Source organism: Struthio camelus, chromosome 6 (genome assembly GCF_040807025.1).
Source record: "Struthio camelus isolate bStrCam1 chromosome 6, bStrCam1.hap1, whole genome shotgun sequence".
Lineage (NCBI taxonomy): Eukaryota > Metazoa > Chordata > Aves > Struthioniformes > Struthionidae > Struthio > Struthio camelus.
In genome coordinates, this window is record NC_090947.1 from 8,845,520 (window position 1) to 8,864,107 (window position 18,588).

Consider the following 18,588-nt stretch of genomic DNA (forward strand, 5'->3'; position numbering starts at 1 on the left):
GTATATTCTACTCGCGCCTTGTAATTTCTGTGCAAGCGTTTGGCTGATCTAAGACGTTTGTTCTCTGGCTTGATCTACATGTGCGTGTTCAGCTCACTTGTTTCTGGGAAGCTTTCTTAGGGAGAATTGGCAGGTTTGAGAGATTTGTTGCTAGCTTATCGTTTCCTCATATTAGAGACCTACAGGAAAGTACCCTGCAGTTACTGCCTCTCACAGGGACGCGGCTTGCATTCGCACCTGCAAAACTTTTTTTTTTTTTCCCCTTCCTTTCTCTTCTTCACTACAGTTGGCTTCTCTTTCCCCCTCTTTTGGATGAAACTACAGAATGTGAAATAGCGGATCTTTTTGCAGTTCACTTCCTTGGAACAAATGTAGGTTCTGTTTGTCCAGGGGAGCGCAGAGAGCCCCGATCGGCTCTCGCTTCGTCTCTTGTCCGTTTGTCCAGCGCCTCGTCTTCAGCTGTGAGCACTGCTACGTGCTTCAGGGAAGCCGGTGCAAGAGTTCCAAAATGGGCAATTAGCAGAATAATTTGCTAATCAAAGTTTCCACCTACTCTTTCTTCTAGAGAACGGCTGATTCTTTGAGGGCTTGTATCTCTTCAACTCTTGAGAGGCTTTGCTGTCTTCTTCTCACTCAGTGCTAGTTGTTCTTATTCGTGGCTCCGTTCAGCTCATTCGTACTCGGTTCTGCAAAAGGCTTGGCCGTAGCGATGCTCTGCAGCAGTAAGTTTCATGAAGTTTGCTGCTGTTTTTAATAAAGATAGCGTTGCCTTTCCTCAACGTAAGCGTGCTGCTCTTTAATTGCACTGACGGGGTGAGGGCTGTGTCTGTGTTTCTCTCTCCCCGTTATTTTTGCATATTCATGTTTTGCTTGTTAGTTATTTGAGACTGCTGTAGACTAAGAGGTGATCTCTCCGTAATGATGGCTTTTTCTAAGTGGATGTAGTTAATTTAAACCCTAAAAATACGGATGCCTGTTTCCAATCGTTCTTGCTGTGGTGCATTACCATACATTCGCCAAACGTGCCTTTAATCTGCTGTTCCCTCTGCTGATCGGGGCGTTGATCGCAAAAGCGCTTCCAGGCGGCCCCGCGACGGGCTGGGCTAAGCCGCGCGCCTGCAGGGCCGAGCCTGCCGGGCACCCGCGCGCCTCGCTCGCCGGGCCGCCACGCGTCGGCCCGACCCCGCTGGGACTTCCACCCGCTTCCTAATCCTTTCCGTTCCGACTATTCCTTGCTCGCCTAAATAGCGTATGATTGCCACGCGCGATGTTAAAACGCAGGCACCTATGCTGAGGAGCAGCGTTGCGCTTCCGGTTTTGGGGGAAGAAGGAGAAGTTGGAGTTGTTCTGATCTTTTTTAATTAGCGGCGGCGTTGAGCGTGGTCGGTGGAGGCGGCGTGGAGCCCTTTGCTTTGGCTCTTTCTGGAACTTAAATAACTTCAACGAGGGAGGTGTTTCCATTTTAGCAACTTCCCTCTTCGCCAGGGTAGCGTCTTATTTCAGGAACCGTTTCGCTCGTAGCTCAGGGATAGAACGTCTTGGCTGGTGCGTGCACAGATGGAGGAAGGAAATGAGGAGCGATGGCTGAGTTTTTAATTAAAGACGCGGAGCCAGAGCTTGCTTTTGGAGTGTACTGGGCGGTTTTATATAGGGTGTGGAGATTCAGCAGCTAGATGGAACCGAATTAGTAAAACTGTCTCCGCCACCAGGGTGTTTCTATGGTAACTGTCTCTCAAATCATATATACAAACAGAACTGGCAGGGGGTACCTTGTTTTATTTGGTCTGTAAGAAACCATCAGAGAAGGGATATTTTCAGGCCATAGAAAGGCCTTGCAATGTACGTTTTTTGTTTTGCATATATATATATATATATATAAAAATATGTATAAAAACTTACTTTCTGGTGGCTGGTGTAAGTTTGGGGCTCTCTGCCAAAGATGAATGCATTACTGAGGCCGCTCCAGGTAGCGTGCGTTAGCTGGCTGCTGTTGCTCTGGATCGGTGCGGACGTCATCACCGTGACGCTTGCCGGGGCTTGGGAATGCACAAGGAGTTTCCGTATGCATCGTGCAGCTCATAACCATCTCGCCACGGCGCATAGTTAATAACCTCTCGCCTGCCAGGCAGGTAGACGGTATTTTACGTGGCTTTGGTGCTGAGCAAAGCCAACTATAAATTTGTTTTTCCCTCTCCGGGTGGTAAAGTAGCAGAAAGTTGGAGGCTCCTCTTTCAGCCGAGTACCTGGTCAATTAAGGGAAATTACCGATCTGCTCAAATTAGCAGTGTGAGAACGGCCAAGACGGCTGCGGCGCTCAGCCTGACTGACTCTCTCTCTATAAATCCTCTCCGTATGTCACTTTTACTGGTGGAAAAGTGAATGAATGATCGATTTAGCCTACTGCCCTCTTCTTGAAATGTAGGGCAATTATTGTGATTTTTTTTTTTTTCTGGTCCAAAGCGAGGTACTGCTAAAGTAGGGGCCATTTCCAATCAGAGGTGGTTATTTTCTTGTGACCATCAGTCCCATAAGGGCTCCCTTCTATTTGGATTCAGAGAAAGGAGAGTTAGCAAAAGGTCTGTGCTAAATAATTATTTCACTTAGGAGTATCTTGGATGCTCCCTGAAATAACCCCAGCGTGGCAAGGTGCATAGTGCTATTTGTCTGGAATAATTTCTAAACTGTGCCTAGTAGCTGCAAGCGATAATGCCTCTATTTGCGTTGGGCTTGACTTAGGTAATTGTGGAGAGATTGTACCAAAAAAGGTTTGTGCAGGTACGTAAGACTTAATACACCTGAGTGCGCAACCTTTCCCATTGTAGCAGCTTTTAAATCTCTTCAGTGAAAATGACGTATTGCGCATAAATTACGAGACTGACAGGAGCGCACGCTAACCTGTAGGACGTGAAAAACATGTTAATTTTTGTTTGTTTTTCTTGTTTTATAATCAGGCGTTTGCAGAAAGCTTTGCGTGATTTATTCTTTTCTTTTTAATGAATTGTTAAAAATGTTTGAGAAGGCATTAAATCTTCCCTTCTGCCATTAATCTGTAAAAGGGGAAGGGGATTTTAAATGGCCTCTTAGTATATTGCTTTATAAAATTGCTGATTCCAGCAGCACCAGAATGGGAATACATACTAATGTAGGAAACACTGAATGCAGCCAGAGCCTCCTGCATTTATGGAGGAAAAGACTAATAGCTCTGTTTTAACAAGGCTCTTAACACTTTGGGCCATCAGCAGGCATTGAGTGAGTGAAATGGGGAGAGCTCCTGCACGCTAAAAGCATTGAAGTTCAGCATCGCGTACCCCACTTGGAGCCCTCTTGCAAGAATTTCGCTCTCCGGCCAACTCCGCTTGCCATCTTGAAAACAAACCAAGCAGCGAGCTGGCATTTTGACTGAGCGCACTAATGCTTCCCTTCTGAAATGGCACCGGAGCGTGATAAATGCACTTAACTCCCAGCTGGACGCTGAGCTTTGCAGTGGTGTTATGGAAAGTTTCTGGGTTTGTGTTAAGAATGAAAGGGCAGCTTATTGATGTCGCATTTTATACTTGCGCAAAATGCAAAAAGGGAAGAAAAACAGCAAACTTGATACGAATACGCTGACTTTGATTCAAATACTTAGGCTGCAGGTATCAGAAGGCGTGTGTTTGCTTAATTAGATTGCCACCTGATAGCGCTGAATGCAAGGAGGACGAGTGACCAGAAAAGGAGCAGCAGTATCGCAGTTGGCACACGGACAAGGCAAAGGCTCCGAAGAATGGACCTGTTCTAAAGAGCTGCTCGATACGGAGCCCTTTCTCGTTAGCCACGATAAGATTATGGGATTTGCAGCTTCTTTGAGCCCCTGCCTTCCTTTTGTTGATTTTGGCATGTTGCAGCATCATGTGTTCCCTGCTTATCGCTTCAAGATGCATTGTTAGTAACTGGGGTGTATAATTGATCTTCATCTCTAATTACTCTCCTCTCCACAGGTGCCTGGAAAAGGTCCAGATGGGAGCTCATACAGCCTCCACTTCGAAGGGATGGAAAGGCAGTACGCATCCTTGCCCAGGTACGGTGCCGAGCCCCGGACACACACGTGCTTAGGGAAGTCAGCCCAGAGCTGATGTCTGGCTCCAAAGTGAGAGGTAGTAGTGCAGTTTTGTCTTGCCACCTTTTGCTGATTTAATGCTGTCTTTATAACTTTATTAATAATTTGAACAGTTGATCTTTTAAAAAAAAAAAAAAAAAAAAAGTATCCCTCACTGAACACATCAGCAAGAGTCGTGATCCACAGGGAGGGAACGTGATGGTAAGGAAGCCGGCTCTGCAAGAGTTAGAGCAGGTCATTGCAGGGCACAACTGTGACCGACTTTATAGTGATATAATCCCAGCTGGCAAAGACGGAGTACTGCTGTGGAAAGTCTCTGCTACAGCAGCCACAGCTACTGAAGTCCCACCGTGGCTGCAAAGACCATCTGACTAGCAGTGCTGTTCCTGGAGACCATCTCTGTGCTTTAGCTGAGCACTGCGGCAAGGAGAGCGAGTTCTCTGAGAGCTTTTTTTAAATTTTTAATCCTTATCTACTCAATGAGGAATAATTCTAATCTGAAACCAGTGGGGCATAACAAAAAGGAAGCATTTCTGAGATTTCAGTCCCGTTTCTGTGGGAGTTCTAGTAGCAGACTGTGAGATTTAGCAAGCCAGAGAGAGGAGTGAGAGAGCATTAGAGGAGATAGCGGGAAGCAGAGTGGGAAAGAAAACAAAAAATGGAAAATATTCTTCCTGAGCCTCAGAAAGCTGGAAAGGACCTCCAAGAGGTCGTCGCTCAGTCTACTCGCTGGACCTACAAGCGAGATCAGTTCCTATATAAAAGCAAAGCAAGAAGAGTCGTTTACAACCCAGAAGAGATTTTCAGTTATGAAGTACTGTGATGGCATTTTAGGAAATCCGTGAAGGTGCGTTGTTCCTTTTCTTTTTGCTTCTTCTTTTTTCCCCTGAGCTGTTTACATTTGAAGGTGTTCCTGCAAAGACTGATGGAGAAATATGTAACGCTGCGTCCAACTCCAAATGAAAATATAAAGAATATCTTACTTTGGAAATCAATGTAAAGGCTGTCTCACTAAAAATTGTTGGATGTCTGTAGGCATTTTGAATGTACGTGGTTTCTCAACCAAAGGATGCGTCTATAGTTTAGTTACTGCCTTCAAATGGCATTTGTGTCAGCCATCGTTTTGGAAATTTCTCCTACGAAGTAGGACACTCATGTCTTCTGTCATGTTTTTAGCAAAGATTTTTGCAGGTTAGTTGCGTGTAGTTCAATTATACATCGTCTTTTTATCTATTTTAAATTTCAGTTTTACTGAGTATCTACTTCCTTGTGAATTACAAGAATAAATTAGCAATTGGCACCCAGTGTAACTCTCTACAGCAAGTTTTGCATTCCTCTGTCATGTCTCCTTTTATTCATCTTCCTTCCGAGCTAATCAGCCTTATTTTTTCCGATCATTTTAAAATGGAAATTTCCCACTGAAATTACTTTCATCACCCATATCTGAATACCTTTTATCTCTGCTATATTCCTTTTGAGCTAGGATGACCGGAACTCAGCACAGTGTTCCAGATGGAGAGAGACCCTTGATTTACACGGCAGTCGAGCGCTCTGTGTATTCCTTCTTTCCCCTTCGTTTCTAAAACTCTTGGCCTCCTCAGCGCGTCCCCACGAGCGTACTGTTCACCGCTTCACCATGTTCTTGCAAAACCTCCGTTTAACTTGCTGGAAACATGACTCGTAGGTCTTATGAGAGGCCTGAGCGCTTAGCTGGCTCGGACCAACGATTTAGGAAGTCATCCGAAGGCTCAGCGGAGATGGGAGCGAAGCCTGTCGCGCTCTCCAAGAGGATGATGCCGTCGAGGGAGGCGGAGTGCGCTGCAGCGGGGTTACGCGCTCTGCGTGAGCCGCGGGGCCACCCGAACGGCTCGTCTGCGGGGCGCTCCCGCCCGCGGGGAGCCCAGCTTGGGGGTGCCGCTCCCTGGGTGCGCCGGCGCTCGAGCAGGCCGCCCGCTGGGGTGTAGACCCATGTTTTGTAAGTTTTGCAGTTTCATGTTACCGCAGTAATTAAGCCCTGGCAATCACAAATGACTAGATTGCTAGAGTGAAGTCTAAATCCGAAGGAAGGGGATGCAGTCGGATTGCCAGCCACTAATGGAAATGAGTGATTTCTTTGTTCGCATGGCTGAGTGCCCAGAAGTACAGAGGAATCCAGGTAAAAACCACTACTTGCCAACCTGTTTTCCGTGGAGGAGCCATGAGCACTACTAAAATGGGCAGCAGTAAAAAAAAAAAAAAAAAAAAAAAAAAAAAAACCTCAAGAGAAAGAAATAGGTGTGCATCCTGCAGCGGTGGTGCTACAGAGCTGGTAGCTCCTCAAAGAGCATCTTTCTGCTCCCTAGCAATCTTGTATTCATTCATGCTGTCGTGCCTTTGGGTTTGTTCCCCTCCTTATCCAGTTCCTGATCTTAGTCAAACCACTAAGTTGTATTTTTTTGGTTTGGACTTTAGCCGTTTAAGTCCTATTTAATAAAAGATACCTAAAGAGGCCTCAGACGATAGTTGTAGATGCTGGGAAGCAGATTCTTATTGCAATGTTGTGTTGAAACGGCCTCTCCCTGCAAGTCTGGTGCGGCATGATGCAAAGGAAGAGAGGAAGGCACCCCCCCCCCCCCGGCTTCGACTGAGGATGGGGGGTTCCCTAGAGGAGGGAAGGAACCAGTTGCATGTCAGGAGGAGCTGGTGGTGCTTGCCCAGGGAAACTGCTCTGCTTCCTCAGAAGGCAGCAGGAGCTGCCTAGGAGCACGCGTGGGCCTGGAAAGATGGAGGAGGAGAGCTTTGGTTTCCTTTCCCACTGGGCAGGAGGGAGCAAGGATCACCAGCCTGATAGCTTTGTAACTGTGCGGCGCCCCTGAGGCGCTACTCCTGTTCCTGCGCGAAGGCTGAAGGCTGCATCCTGCGCGAAGGGAAAGTCAGACCGTCAGCAGCATCCACCAGCGTGCTGGGCTGTTAAGTCTGAGCTTTAAGACATCCTTGGTGCTTTGCCGTCTAGGTTTGTATTGTTGCCATCTTTCCCTGTAGCTGCTAATTTAAGCCTAGGTATTATGGGCCAGGTTTCAGGTGATGTGCATCTGTATTGAGTGTATTTGAGAAATTCAGCTGTGTCAAGTGTGCTTGCCTTCTCAGTAGACCCCGCAGCAAATCCAGTGTCCCAGTCTCACTGCGCTCAGCGACGCCCTTTTTGCCTTTGATGGGTGTAGGATCTGTTCCTGTGTAAGGTTACGTTTTTAATTAAAAGCTGAAAATAGGAGGCAGCAGTCTTTGGAGGAAGGCTTTGTATGTGACTGGCCTAATGAGTCGCCAGCTGAGTTATGTAGTTAAGTTTCTGGCTAAAATAATGCCAGTCTGTGGACTTTCTTTAGAAATGTCTACGGAGGCAGACATTATCTCCTGAATGAGATGATCGGTAAGTTGCTGTGGCAGGAGAGTGGCAGCTCTTCGTCTCGCGCTGCATTGTGCTGCGCTGTCTGCGGAAAAGCAGCAAAACGGGAAAGACAGACAGGAAGGCTTTCTGAGAGAGATACAGTTCTTTGCACTCGAGAGTTATGTGTTGCCCTGGGGCTAAGGCTAAGTAGTGCTGAATAGTATTATTAAGCGATGTTAAATCCTCCCACTTAGGAGGAGAATGGCTTGATTCTTACACTCCCTAGGCTTCTCTTTTGGGAAAAGGAGTACGGCAAGGGTGTGGGAGCCAGGAAAACATTTGTGTTATTCCTTTTTTCTTTAAAAAAAAAAAAAAAACAGCTATTTTTAATGAGCATTCTCCTGGTGTAATCCAAAATATTTTCCCGATGAAACTAAGGAACAGGTAGGAAGCTGAAGCTACTCTGTTTGTTCATAGTTTTATTTTTGAGCTCGCTTTTAGGGAAGCGTGTCTTAATGTAAATGAGAAGCTTGCCAAAGGCAGCCTTGGTTGGAGAAGTCTCACGTCCGGAAGCCGTACCCTTTGCTCCCTTGGTAGAAAAGCTGGCTGTGACCCGAAGCGGAGACTAGCAGACGCTGAGCCAGGACGCTGCTTGGCACCGTGAGCGTAGATCAAGCAGCTGAGCCACCTTCCTGGTAAGACATGGTGGCTCCAAAAGAAAGTTGGCGTTCCAGACTTCCTCTGGAATCCCCATGTTACTGAAGAATGAGCGCTTTTGTCAAGAAAAGGGGTGGGACTGGAAAGGCACTTAAGAGCGTTAGGAAATAACTCCCAGCGTGGAAAAATGCGTTCAGGCTGTGAAGATGAGCTCAGCTGTATTTCAGGGTCTGGGAGGAGATCACTGAGCAAACTAGTAACTGGTCCACGGGAATATCTGTGGTAAATGTAACATGCACCTTGAAACTGGCAAACGTATTAAGGAACGAGCCTTGCAGGACGGCGGCAGCACATAGCCTTGCCGTGCTGGAAGCTTCTGTTCGGATTGACCATGCAACTCGCGCTTCTTCAGGCAGTAGCTAAAAGCAGCACATGCTCAGTTTCCAGGTAAGATGCCGAAAGGACCATTTTGATCTTCTAGTCTAAGCCCTCCAAGACCCTCTGTATTTCTGCATCAAAGTAAAGCTCGATTTTGATCCATAGCGTTAATTTGTAAATGCATTTACAGAAGCATCTAAGCTAGAATTAAAATTTCAGGTAGTGGAGAATTCATGACATTCTTCAGAAGTTAATGATTTCACAGTTTAAAGTATTGCGCCCCTCCCCTTTATTTTGGTCTAAAATTGTCCAATTTCAGTTGCCAGGAACTGAGGGTTTTTTTCTGCTAGATGTCAAGATCTAAGCAGTCTGCAAAATCCTCCCCCCCCCCCCCCGGCCTCAGTGCTTCTGGGCAGTGATCATTTATGTCTTCTTTAAACCTCCCTTTCAATAATCTAACTAGATGGAGCACTTAAGTCCCCCACTACAAAGCATGACAAGAGCATTGGCTCAAGGGGCTGGGGTCCCCGTGCTGTCAGTGTATGAGGTATCCTGTACAGTGGAGTCAAAAACATTTCCAACTGTTTGGATCAAAAGCAAGGTTTCCGTAACAGCTATGTCATAAAGAGATAAGGATCCTCAGAGAGAAGGAATGGATTACGTAGCAAGTTTCATTGGCTTTTTCCTGCAACTGAAGCTGCCTGCCTTTATTTCACTGAGAAAGTTTGTATCAAAATGCAGGATTTCTGCTATTTAATTGAATCCCAAAAACGTCATCAGAAAGTGGCTTGACACAAATCACGAGAAAAAGTTAATTATCTATGAAATAAGAGTCATCACTCAGCATTATCTAGCCAAATCCGAAATTAATATACTGCCATCACTTAAATATGTATACAGTGTATTCTCCTGGTTAACAAAAAGAAATCACAGTTTTAGCGCAGAGACTATAATTAGCTGCAAATCAACGTGTCAGAGCGTTCCCGACCTATGGGAATCGACTAACCAAAGAGCACAGATGAAAAAGCAAGGTTAAAATCAATTATTTAAATCAAGATTCCCTGCCTATTGGTTTAAATCACAATTAAACTTTTTTGCTTTAAATCACTTTGATTTAACGTAATCCATCCCACGCTGCAAGTCTCTTCCCCTCTCATCTGCTACGCTTCATTTGCATTCCTCCTTGACATCCAGCGGTACTTTACGCGGTATCGCCCTGCAATGCGGTCTCGGTAATAACCATCAGCCAGGTGGGCTGACCTTGTGGTCCGTTTTTCACGTTGGTCCAGGCCCGCGGAGAAGTGTCGTGCAGCGGGTGCGATGGCTCTCCGGTAGCGATGACAGTGTCGTTCTGTCCCGCCGTACTGCTGCTCTTCTCCCAAGTTATCTTGCGGTGTCTGTCTTGGTGCTCGTTCCCTTCTGAACAGCTCTCTGCCTCTCAATTTCCCATTGTTCCTCCCTGCAGTTCACTTCTTCCTTACATGGCTCTGTTGAATTCCCTTTTTTCCGTTTTAGCCCAACGTTGTGTTTCGTGGCCGGTGGAGAGAGCGGCAATGCTGATGCAGGCTGCCGTGGTTGCAGGCGGTGCCAGTGCTGCCTTGTAGCGCTGTCTGCACTGTAGCGTCGTTCACCTGGATCAAGAGAGCATCCACAGATGTATTTTCATAAACTTTCTGGTTTTTTTTTTTTTTTGGCCAAAACCTTGTTGGTGGGGAAATAACCTACGAACTTAGTCCAGAATCATCAAAGCCATGTTTTGGGAGTGCAGCTGCATAACCGAACACCTACAGTAAGCGCTTCTACAAAAGTTCAGTGCGTAATATGACGTGCTAGCCCCCTGTAGCTGCTTCAGATTCTGACATGTCCCCCGTACAGCTGAAGCAGACTTGGACTGAGAGCTACAGCTAGGCTTTCTGCAAGGTTTTGTAAAGACATAAGCATCTTTCTGGTCATGAGAAGAGCAGTAATTCAGCGGAAGAGCAGTAATTCAGCTGTTGGTCCTTCCCACTAACGCCGTTGCTGATTGTGCCGTCCTTGGTATATACATATGTTCTTGATAAATCTCTGCGTTGCAAACTGTTGGTTGCTGTAGAGGTTATAGTGTAGCGCCCTGTTCTGAACTAGGCCACCTTCCGCAGAGTTCTTCTTTGTCATCCGTGCACAGCAGGTCTGGGAAGAAAAAAAGCAGATGAAGCCCATGAACACTGGAGGTGAAACTCCTTTGTCCCTGTCAGTCTCCTCAAAGCGAGAGTCCACTTGATAGTTTCTCCACCTCTGTGTCTTCTGCCTTTAGACTTGTTTACTCTGGCTATGCTATAAAAAGGGGTGGGGGGAGCAGCCACCAAAAATCGTGTCACTTACCCAGTTGCAATATGATTTTTGCTGAGCTGTATGTAGCCTGGTTGAAGGTGTGTGGAAAGCTGGGACCTAACAGTGTAGTGACGAGGCAAAACTGTGGGATGCCAAAATCATCCAGGAAGAGGAGACTGTGTGGATATTCACCATTTCTGTTGGGACCGTGACATGGTTTCACACCTCTCCCTCCTGCTCATGCGCTCTGCTAAGGCTGCTGGATGAACATAGGCCCTGGTGAGCCTCTCTGACCTGGCCTACTGCTTTGGGTCAACCTGGGGCCTTTCCCAGAGCTGGTGCCCCCGAGGTTGCAGGGCTCCCTGGACTGTCCCAGCTGCAGGCCTGGCATGTGTATGGAGTAGGCACAAAGCCGCTACTGGCCTAGCTACCTCTGGGCAAATTTGACTTTTAGGGGAGAAATAAGCTTCCAAAGTGCCAACGGGGCTTAAAAACTGTTACAGCTAGAAACTCCTAAGCAAGTATTATCTTCGGGTGGCCACACGATATTTTTGGTAGTGCCCAGATTTGCCCTCTGAAGCAGTAGAATGCAGCAGAGGGCAGGGAGATAGGAAAATATTTCATGGTTTTGGGGTACAGCTAAAAGACGACTTTATCCCCCCCTGTTTCTCATACTGCTTCTCCTTGACTGCTGTCCAGGCCGGCCTGTTCTGTCGTCGTCCCGCTCCCTGCATCTTCCAGCTCGTTGTTGTGGGGAGTTTCTTGACAGTGCCGAAATGTTTTACGCCGTGTGCCGCTAATTCTGCCTGCTTCTCTACGTGCCCCCGCCTTGTTGTACACTGCTGTAGGTTCACAAAGCGCTTGCGTCCCTCATGTGCCGCACCAGACCGCGTGAAGTCCCTGCCATGTGAATCCTAACCCGATTCCCATTCTGTTAACGGCTGTTTTATTTTTTGTGCCCCGTAAGAGGAAAAAAGAAAGTGCTTCCAAAGACAAGGAACTAATGAATATCTGTGCTTTCTGAAGGTGAGTTTATGACTCTTGGTTAGTAAGCCTAAAAAATACACATTGCTCTTGATTAAAAAGAAGAAAAGAGAGAATAAATTGCTCCTCTGTATGCCAGAGCTTTGCCAACCATTGGCTTGAACAGCCAGGAAAAGTTAACAAACCAGTGTTAGTAGAACAAACGTTTCAGAAGGGGCTGACAGTTCAAATACATCAAGTTCTGCTAGCTTTACTTCTGCCCGAAATGGGAAGCCAAGGAAAAAAAGGTAAGGGAGTCAAGAGAAAGGTTTGAAAACCAGTTGTGAGTAAATATTTTACTTTACTTTTCAATATATATCATATTTTTAAAAAAATATTCCCACAATGGAGCAGCAAAACTAAGACGACTGGATGATTCGGAAACTTAAAAAATTAAACGTGGTTAGAACTAAGCGGGGAACAAAAATGAGTGTCCTACCTAATTTCATCATCCTAGTTGCATAAAATATAAATAATATTCCAACAGTATATCCTATGGCACGCTTGATTATTAACTTTCTCTTCAATTTTAATAATCTAAAGTAATATCAGTAACTCAGGAATACTTTTTAAATATGATTTTTATCTTGACAGCTGTAGTTTTATTGAAAATGCAGCAAAACCTTATCTGTCTGTATCTTCCAGTGTGATGATCTCATTATAAATGAAATACGTGTATGGTTTTAGTTGGTTTTTAAGTCCTGGCAGATGAATTTAGAATCACTTTTAATGGAAATATTGGTCCTAGTCAAGGACCTCCAAGAAATGTTGCAATAAACCAGCCAAGATGAAATACAAGCCGAGGGAAAAGGAGAGCTCACTCTCGCACAGGCTTGGGAACCGAGCTGATGTGCTCATTAAAAGATTAGCTTCAATCCAATATCAAACAGTTAAGATTTGTTTAACTAACTCTGCTTAACTCTGCAAGGTAATAAAACCGCTGGCTGAGAAAGCTGGCCGGTATCTCTGAGCTGCCAGGAAAGCCGTGGCGCGTCGAGGAGGACGGAGCGCGAGCCCGCGGCGGCCCGTCGGTTTGGGGTAGCGCCCCGCAGCGGGAGGCTGCGAGCGCTCTGCTGCGTCTTGTCCTGGTACGTCCCGGTTTCAGTCGCTCCGTTGTAGCGTGCCACAGGACTCGTATCACCTCCGCGTCATATGTGCTGTCGGAAGCCTTTTTCTAGGCGCGGTGGCAAAGCGCATTAATCCGAAAACACACCGAGTTCATAAATAACCTGTGTGCACCTTCGCTAGCGAGAGCCTCGGGCAGGACGGCAGAGGGAGAAGGGCTGGGGCAGCGCGCTGTAGACGTGCTTCAGCAAATGATGGTGTGTCGGAGGTGACCTACGTCTCCCTAAGACGTGGCTGAAAGGAGGAAGTGAAACTGTAAACGGGATCGCTCACAGGAGTCCCTCAAGTTGAATTCAGAAGGGAAGGGATTTTGTTGTTAAACACGCCTCCAGCTTTCTGACAAAAGAGAGCAAAATTTCACCTGAAACTGCGTGTTCCCTATCCAAAGCAAATTAAGTCTTAATACTGAAAAAGCATTCCTTAGAAAGTCGGAAAGGTCAAGGTTCGTGGCATGAAATCATGGATTGCAGCTGACAGGCCACCTCTGTAATATCCATGGGAATAACTAAAGAAAATTTAGCAAAGAAAATATCTGCAACAACTGGGACATAGCTTGAAAAAAAAAAAATGCTAAAAGCCAGATGTCCCAGAAGAATACTTTGGAAGTGTAGAAGGAGGCAGATAGGGATGGATTTTGTCAATTTTTCTAATAAGTCACTCAGCTCCTCGTAGTGAAGGGCCAGTTAATGCAATGTGGAATAGTTTAAAAGTCAATTAATATGTTGAAACTAAACAGCCAGCCTGTTTTGCAAGAAGATTTTAGCTGGGAGTAAATAGAAATACTTCAGAATGTCACATTTACAAAAAACACGGATCTTGTAGTGTATAGCCAGGGATAAAGACCTCCCACTAAAACTAAGGGCACCAAATTCAGCTTAAAAATACAGGCAATGGAGGAAAAAATTTTCCTCAAGCAAAAGTGTTTGAACTAGTGTTATAAAATGTAATGACGTTGTGGAGGTATTGCCTCATTCACAGAAGAGAAAGCAGTGTTAGCCGTGCCTCCGATGAGTAAAAGCACAAAACAACTCCTCAGGAGCAAAATATTAATGAAAGAAGTAAGTGTCAGTAGAAAACAGTTAGGCTGAGGTGAAGGATCCGTGGGAAAAAGATAAGCGAATGCCAATTAAAAAGGAGATCAAATTTAAAAACAAAAGCACATATCCCATAGAATGCATCAACAGTGATGTGCCGAGTGAAACCTGGGGAATAAGACGTGTGCCACAAAGGGCAAATACATCTGGTGCATTGTCGAGGTGGATATTGAAATCACCCCAGAGACTGGCAGACCAGGGAGCTCAGCTGGCTGCTTTGTAAGAACAAGTATAGGTATTTGGAGTAAAAACATTGCTGTTTATGTTGGGTCATAAATCAGAACTGATCAAAGAGTGTGAACCTTAAGCTGCTAAGGTAAGGAAATCAGTTTTTCTTTCTGCAGGGAAGTTCTGTTTAAAGTAAGAAAAGACAGCTCCCCTGCAAGTTCTGTGCATCAGCTTTCTCTTGATAAGTAGATCTGGAGGTCCAGTTGAAAAATTGCTGCCGGTGAACGTCCTTTAAAACCAGCCAACAAAGGAGAAGTGTAGGAAGTCAACAGCATCAGGTGTAAGTACATAATCTGTAGAACAGGCAACTTTTGAGGTTGTTGCATCGATGTTTTGGAGCAAGCCTCCTGCAGCTCTCCTGCAGTGCTGTGCACGAAGGTCTTGCACGTTCTGCCACAACTGCACTAGATTCCTCTGAACGAATCGCAGCCTTGCTTTGGGGCCCGTCGTTCAGAGGCAGACTGCACATACTCGTCCATAATCCAGCCCACCCCCTTGTCTGCCTCCAGTTTTTGCAAAGCAGACTCAGGGAAAAAAAAAAAAAAAACAAACGGGAAGACATTAGAAAGTACAAGGAAGTAGCAGTGTCGTGATGGCAAGATCCAACTTCTAACAGTACGACGTTTAAAGCGAGTCAGTTATATGTATTATTGCATACACGTTTATGGAACAGGAAAGGAGATTTTGATGATGAAGTAGGAAAGTGAATTTTATATGGACAGTCTTAATTGCATGCTGGAAGCTAATGACAGGCTATGAAAACTTAAGGACTCAACTATAAGGATTCTGCAAATACCAGGGTTCTCTTGCAAACCTGTAGGGGAGACAACCGTGAGTGCTCAGAGTGCCCCCCACTGAGCAATGAGAATAAATAGGGATGGGAGGGATCCGATCGGATCCACGGAGAAACACAAGGGCAGTGCTTCAAACACAACTGCCGTTGCTGGTCATTGTTATTCTGCCTGAAACCCTGCCTTGTGAGGAGAGAGCTTCTATATAAATTGGTGATTAAAGGAAAGAGCTGTCTAATTTGGGATTGAGAGAATCGCTGAAGAAGTTAATGGTAAAAACAGTTGCTAGAGCAGCTGTTTCAACACAGCTCATGCAAGTGGCAGCCAAACTGCCTCCATTTCATGAGTGGGTGACACATTTAATTTTTTTGCCCTGAAGTCTCTTAAACAGATACCAAGAGAATAGTCTAAATTCCATGGGTTTCCATGGGTCAGTAGTCTAAATTCCATCTAACTTTCTTTGCCCATATGTTCACCTAAGGCTTTTTTATATTGCTCTTCAACCGTAACGCTTTCTAAGGTCATGCTTTGGCTAGGGTCATCCGAGTTGAGTAGCACCTTACTCTGCAAGAAATGCTGCAGAAGCTAGTCCAAGCCAGATCTGTAAGCGCTGCTATCCGTGGAGATGGCTCCTCTGGATTTCAGCAAGCACTAGGTCAGACTGAAATGCAATCACTGGTCGAGTGTATTCCTTTATTGCTTTGCTGGCAAGGTCAGTTTTGTAGCGATTGGATTAAACTCTGGAGTCATTTATTGCACCTGATTAGCATACTTGGTTTTTCCCCATGAACTCTGCCCACCAAACTGAGCAGTCCAAACCTCTCCACGTTTTGGAGATTTTAGAACAAGGAATGTAGCTTTGCATGATATCTGTCCTCTTCTCCATCCCCATCCCATTGCACCACGGACTGAAGAGAAGTAAAATCGGGACTTTAAAATGAATACAATTCAAGGTCTTTTAATAATTGGCAACGTTTAGATCAGTAACAGTTATAAACCGGTAACTTTGTTACAAGACAACATGGAGTTAAAGCTCTTGTTGTATCCTGTTACAGAGAAAATTGAATCCTGCTGTCTTACAAAATGTTACGCTCATCTCAAGCCTTGGAAAATATTGTATTGTTCTAGCGTTTAATAGTTATGTAAATTAGTACTAATTCTATCTTAGCACCTGTACAAAATTTTCTACTGGAACAGTTCTTTGAAACATGCCATAAACAAAACACAAGATGCACAGTGATACCGCTCTTTTGTTGATGCTTATTTGGGAGAATCTGCATAAGCTACTGGGCATCCTTATCGCTGGTAACAAGCAACGTGGATATGCCAGAAGCGTGCCAGCAAAACTTTGTAGGCACGTGATTGGTGTAATGTAGTACATAGGCCTAGCCTGACGTTCAGCAAGCTTTATTTGGAAGTAATATATTAAATACTATAATACACCTATTAAAAACTTAACCGCATCTCTAAAATGATGGTAGGCGCTTTTGCCATGCTCCAAATCTTTGTCTCCCCACATCTCTAAAATGATGGTAGGCGCTTTTGCCGTGCTCCAAATCTTTGTCTGCCAAATGTAATTTAATCTGGCTGTACAGTTGTTGACGTAATTCATACTTACTTCTGACTTCTACCTGTTCTCAGCGGGGCCTTCACTTAGTATCCTGCTCTGTTCTGCAGAAGCAGATGGGATCCTGCAGCCATGTGAATAAATATTAGTGCTAAAGAGTTAACCTGCTCTGATGGACCATTTAATGGGGAGAAAAATGGGGGAAGAGAGGGGGATCCTAAGGAATCCCTCTGCTTCAGGACTCTCTTTCAATAGGATTCGTTTAAATGTTCGGGGATAGAGGTGAGGAGCCGTGTAAACTGGAAGCTGTTCTTCAAGTCACCATCCTCTGCGCACGCAGTAATTGATATCTCCTGCACTTGCAACAGCTGAAGAAACAGAGCAGGTCATGCAAACACGTCCGCTGTGTAACATACATGGGAAGCGAGAGGAGGAGAGTGTTAACTTTAATCGAAAGTGAATTATCTGCCATTTTTGTTCCACTCCAGATGTGATTTCAGGAAGGAGAATTGGAGCTGTGTCTCAGACGGTCTGAGGCTGCGCCCTGGAAACTGGCAGCCAGTTTCAGCTGGGAGAGGAGAGACGAGGCAGGAAGCGTGTGAACAAAACGCAGCCCAGGCTATCACCCCACACCAGCGGGGGTCCTTGGATATTGAGTAGCTGGAGCTTTCCTTCACTTAAAGAAGGAAAACAGCCTTTGTTTCCCAGGTAAAAGGAAGTACTTGGAGAGCAGCCTGTTGTAGATCATGACAAAATCTGGCAGGCAAAACCAATCTCAGCAGGATTTCACAGTTGAAAATCCACGTGAATGGCTTTTTGCTTGGATCTAGGTGTTAGTGTACTGTGTTATACATGCCCACGTGTCACCAGGTTTGGGTCCGTCATTTAGCTTTTTTATCATGAATTTCGACTCAGTCGGAGGTGCTGTTTTTTGAAGAATAGGAATACTTTTTACTGGAAACAGAGAAATCTTCAGTATAGAAAGAATGCACTTCAGAGGCGTTGTATGGCACCAATTTTTCCCTTTGTTTTGTTTCTTTGCATAATTAATACTGATATCCTCTTGAACGCAAATCAGCTACCCAAGACTGTAGGTGGGACAAAATGTATAGAAGAAAGGTCTGACGTGGGACATAGTAACCCTGTTTTCTCTAAAGGTCCCCAAACAGCAAACACGCTTTACAACTATACGTTCAGTCATTAAGATTTCCAAAATCAGCTAAAATCTTTAAGGATGCTGATGGCCACACTCAGGACGCCTGACTTCCCTGCACGTACTGTTTCTTACTGGCGGATAGCTGCTGGTGGATAACTTTCTCTCTACTCTTGTGATTGGCTTTTTAGAGGTCTCCGATGGCATCTAGCTTTCTCGCTCGCTAGGGAATTTGGCTGAATTTAAGCTGCCTGAATCTACCCATGCTCGTTTTGCAGATTTTCTTCAAGGATCTCTTTACCCCGTAGTATGGTGCAGCCCCCTGGGGAACAGCCCAGGGAAGCTGCTGGTCCCGGGTGCAAGCTGTGCTGCTGTCCTGATGGCACCGCCGTTCATGGCAGAAAGCGCAGATCGGCAGAGCAGATCTAGCTGAAATGAAAGGGAATTAAAAAAAAAAAAAAAAAAAGGAGAATCCAGTTATCTAGTTAGTTGAAATTGAGTTTGGGTTGACGACGCGGAGTGGTAGGCCGGGATCCATCAGAGCGCTTAAGCACCTGCTTTACCTTGAATACGTTTTGCTTTTCAGTAGCACTCCTGCGCCTAGCTGTCAGAAGCCTCCAGGAAGCCTGAACTTAAATGTATATTGTAAAACGTGGGGGAAGTATGGGAGACAGTCAGTTGTACTTACAGAAAATTCGCTTTTCCACTCCCTGAACTTTCCGTTGTTTAAAGAATACCTCCTGAACGTTGCCTTAATGCAATGCTGTTTGTTAAGTATCCTGTAAATAGTATCAAAAAAGGT

The 18,588-nt window shown here is 45.3% G+C and overlaps 1 protein-coding gene across 8 annotated transcripts in view; it reads left to right on the forward strand.

Annotated features, from left to right (window-relative positions):
- PARD3B (par-3 family cell polarity regulator beta) overlaps nt 1–18,588 on the forward strand; it is a 437,068-nt gene that overhangs the window by 402,229 nt on the left and 16,251 nt on the right. For 7 of the 8 annotated variants that reach the window (XM_068948053.1, XM_068948054.1, XM_068948056.1 and 4 more), the window contains one exon: nt 3,978–4,057. In XM_068948053.1, coding sequence (XP_068804154.1) covers nt 3,978–4,057 — 80 coding nt within the window. Of the gene's footprint in view, nt 1–3,977; nt 4,134–18,588 lie in introns of all 8 variants that reach the window. The other variant, XM_068948058.1, reaches the window with a different exon arrangement.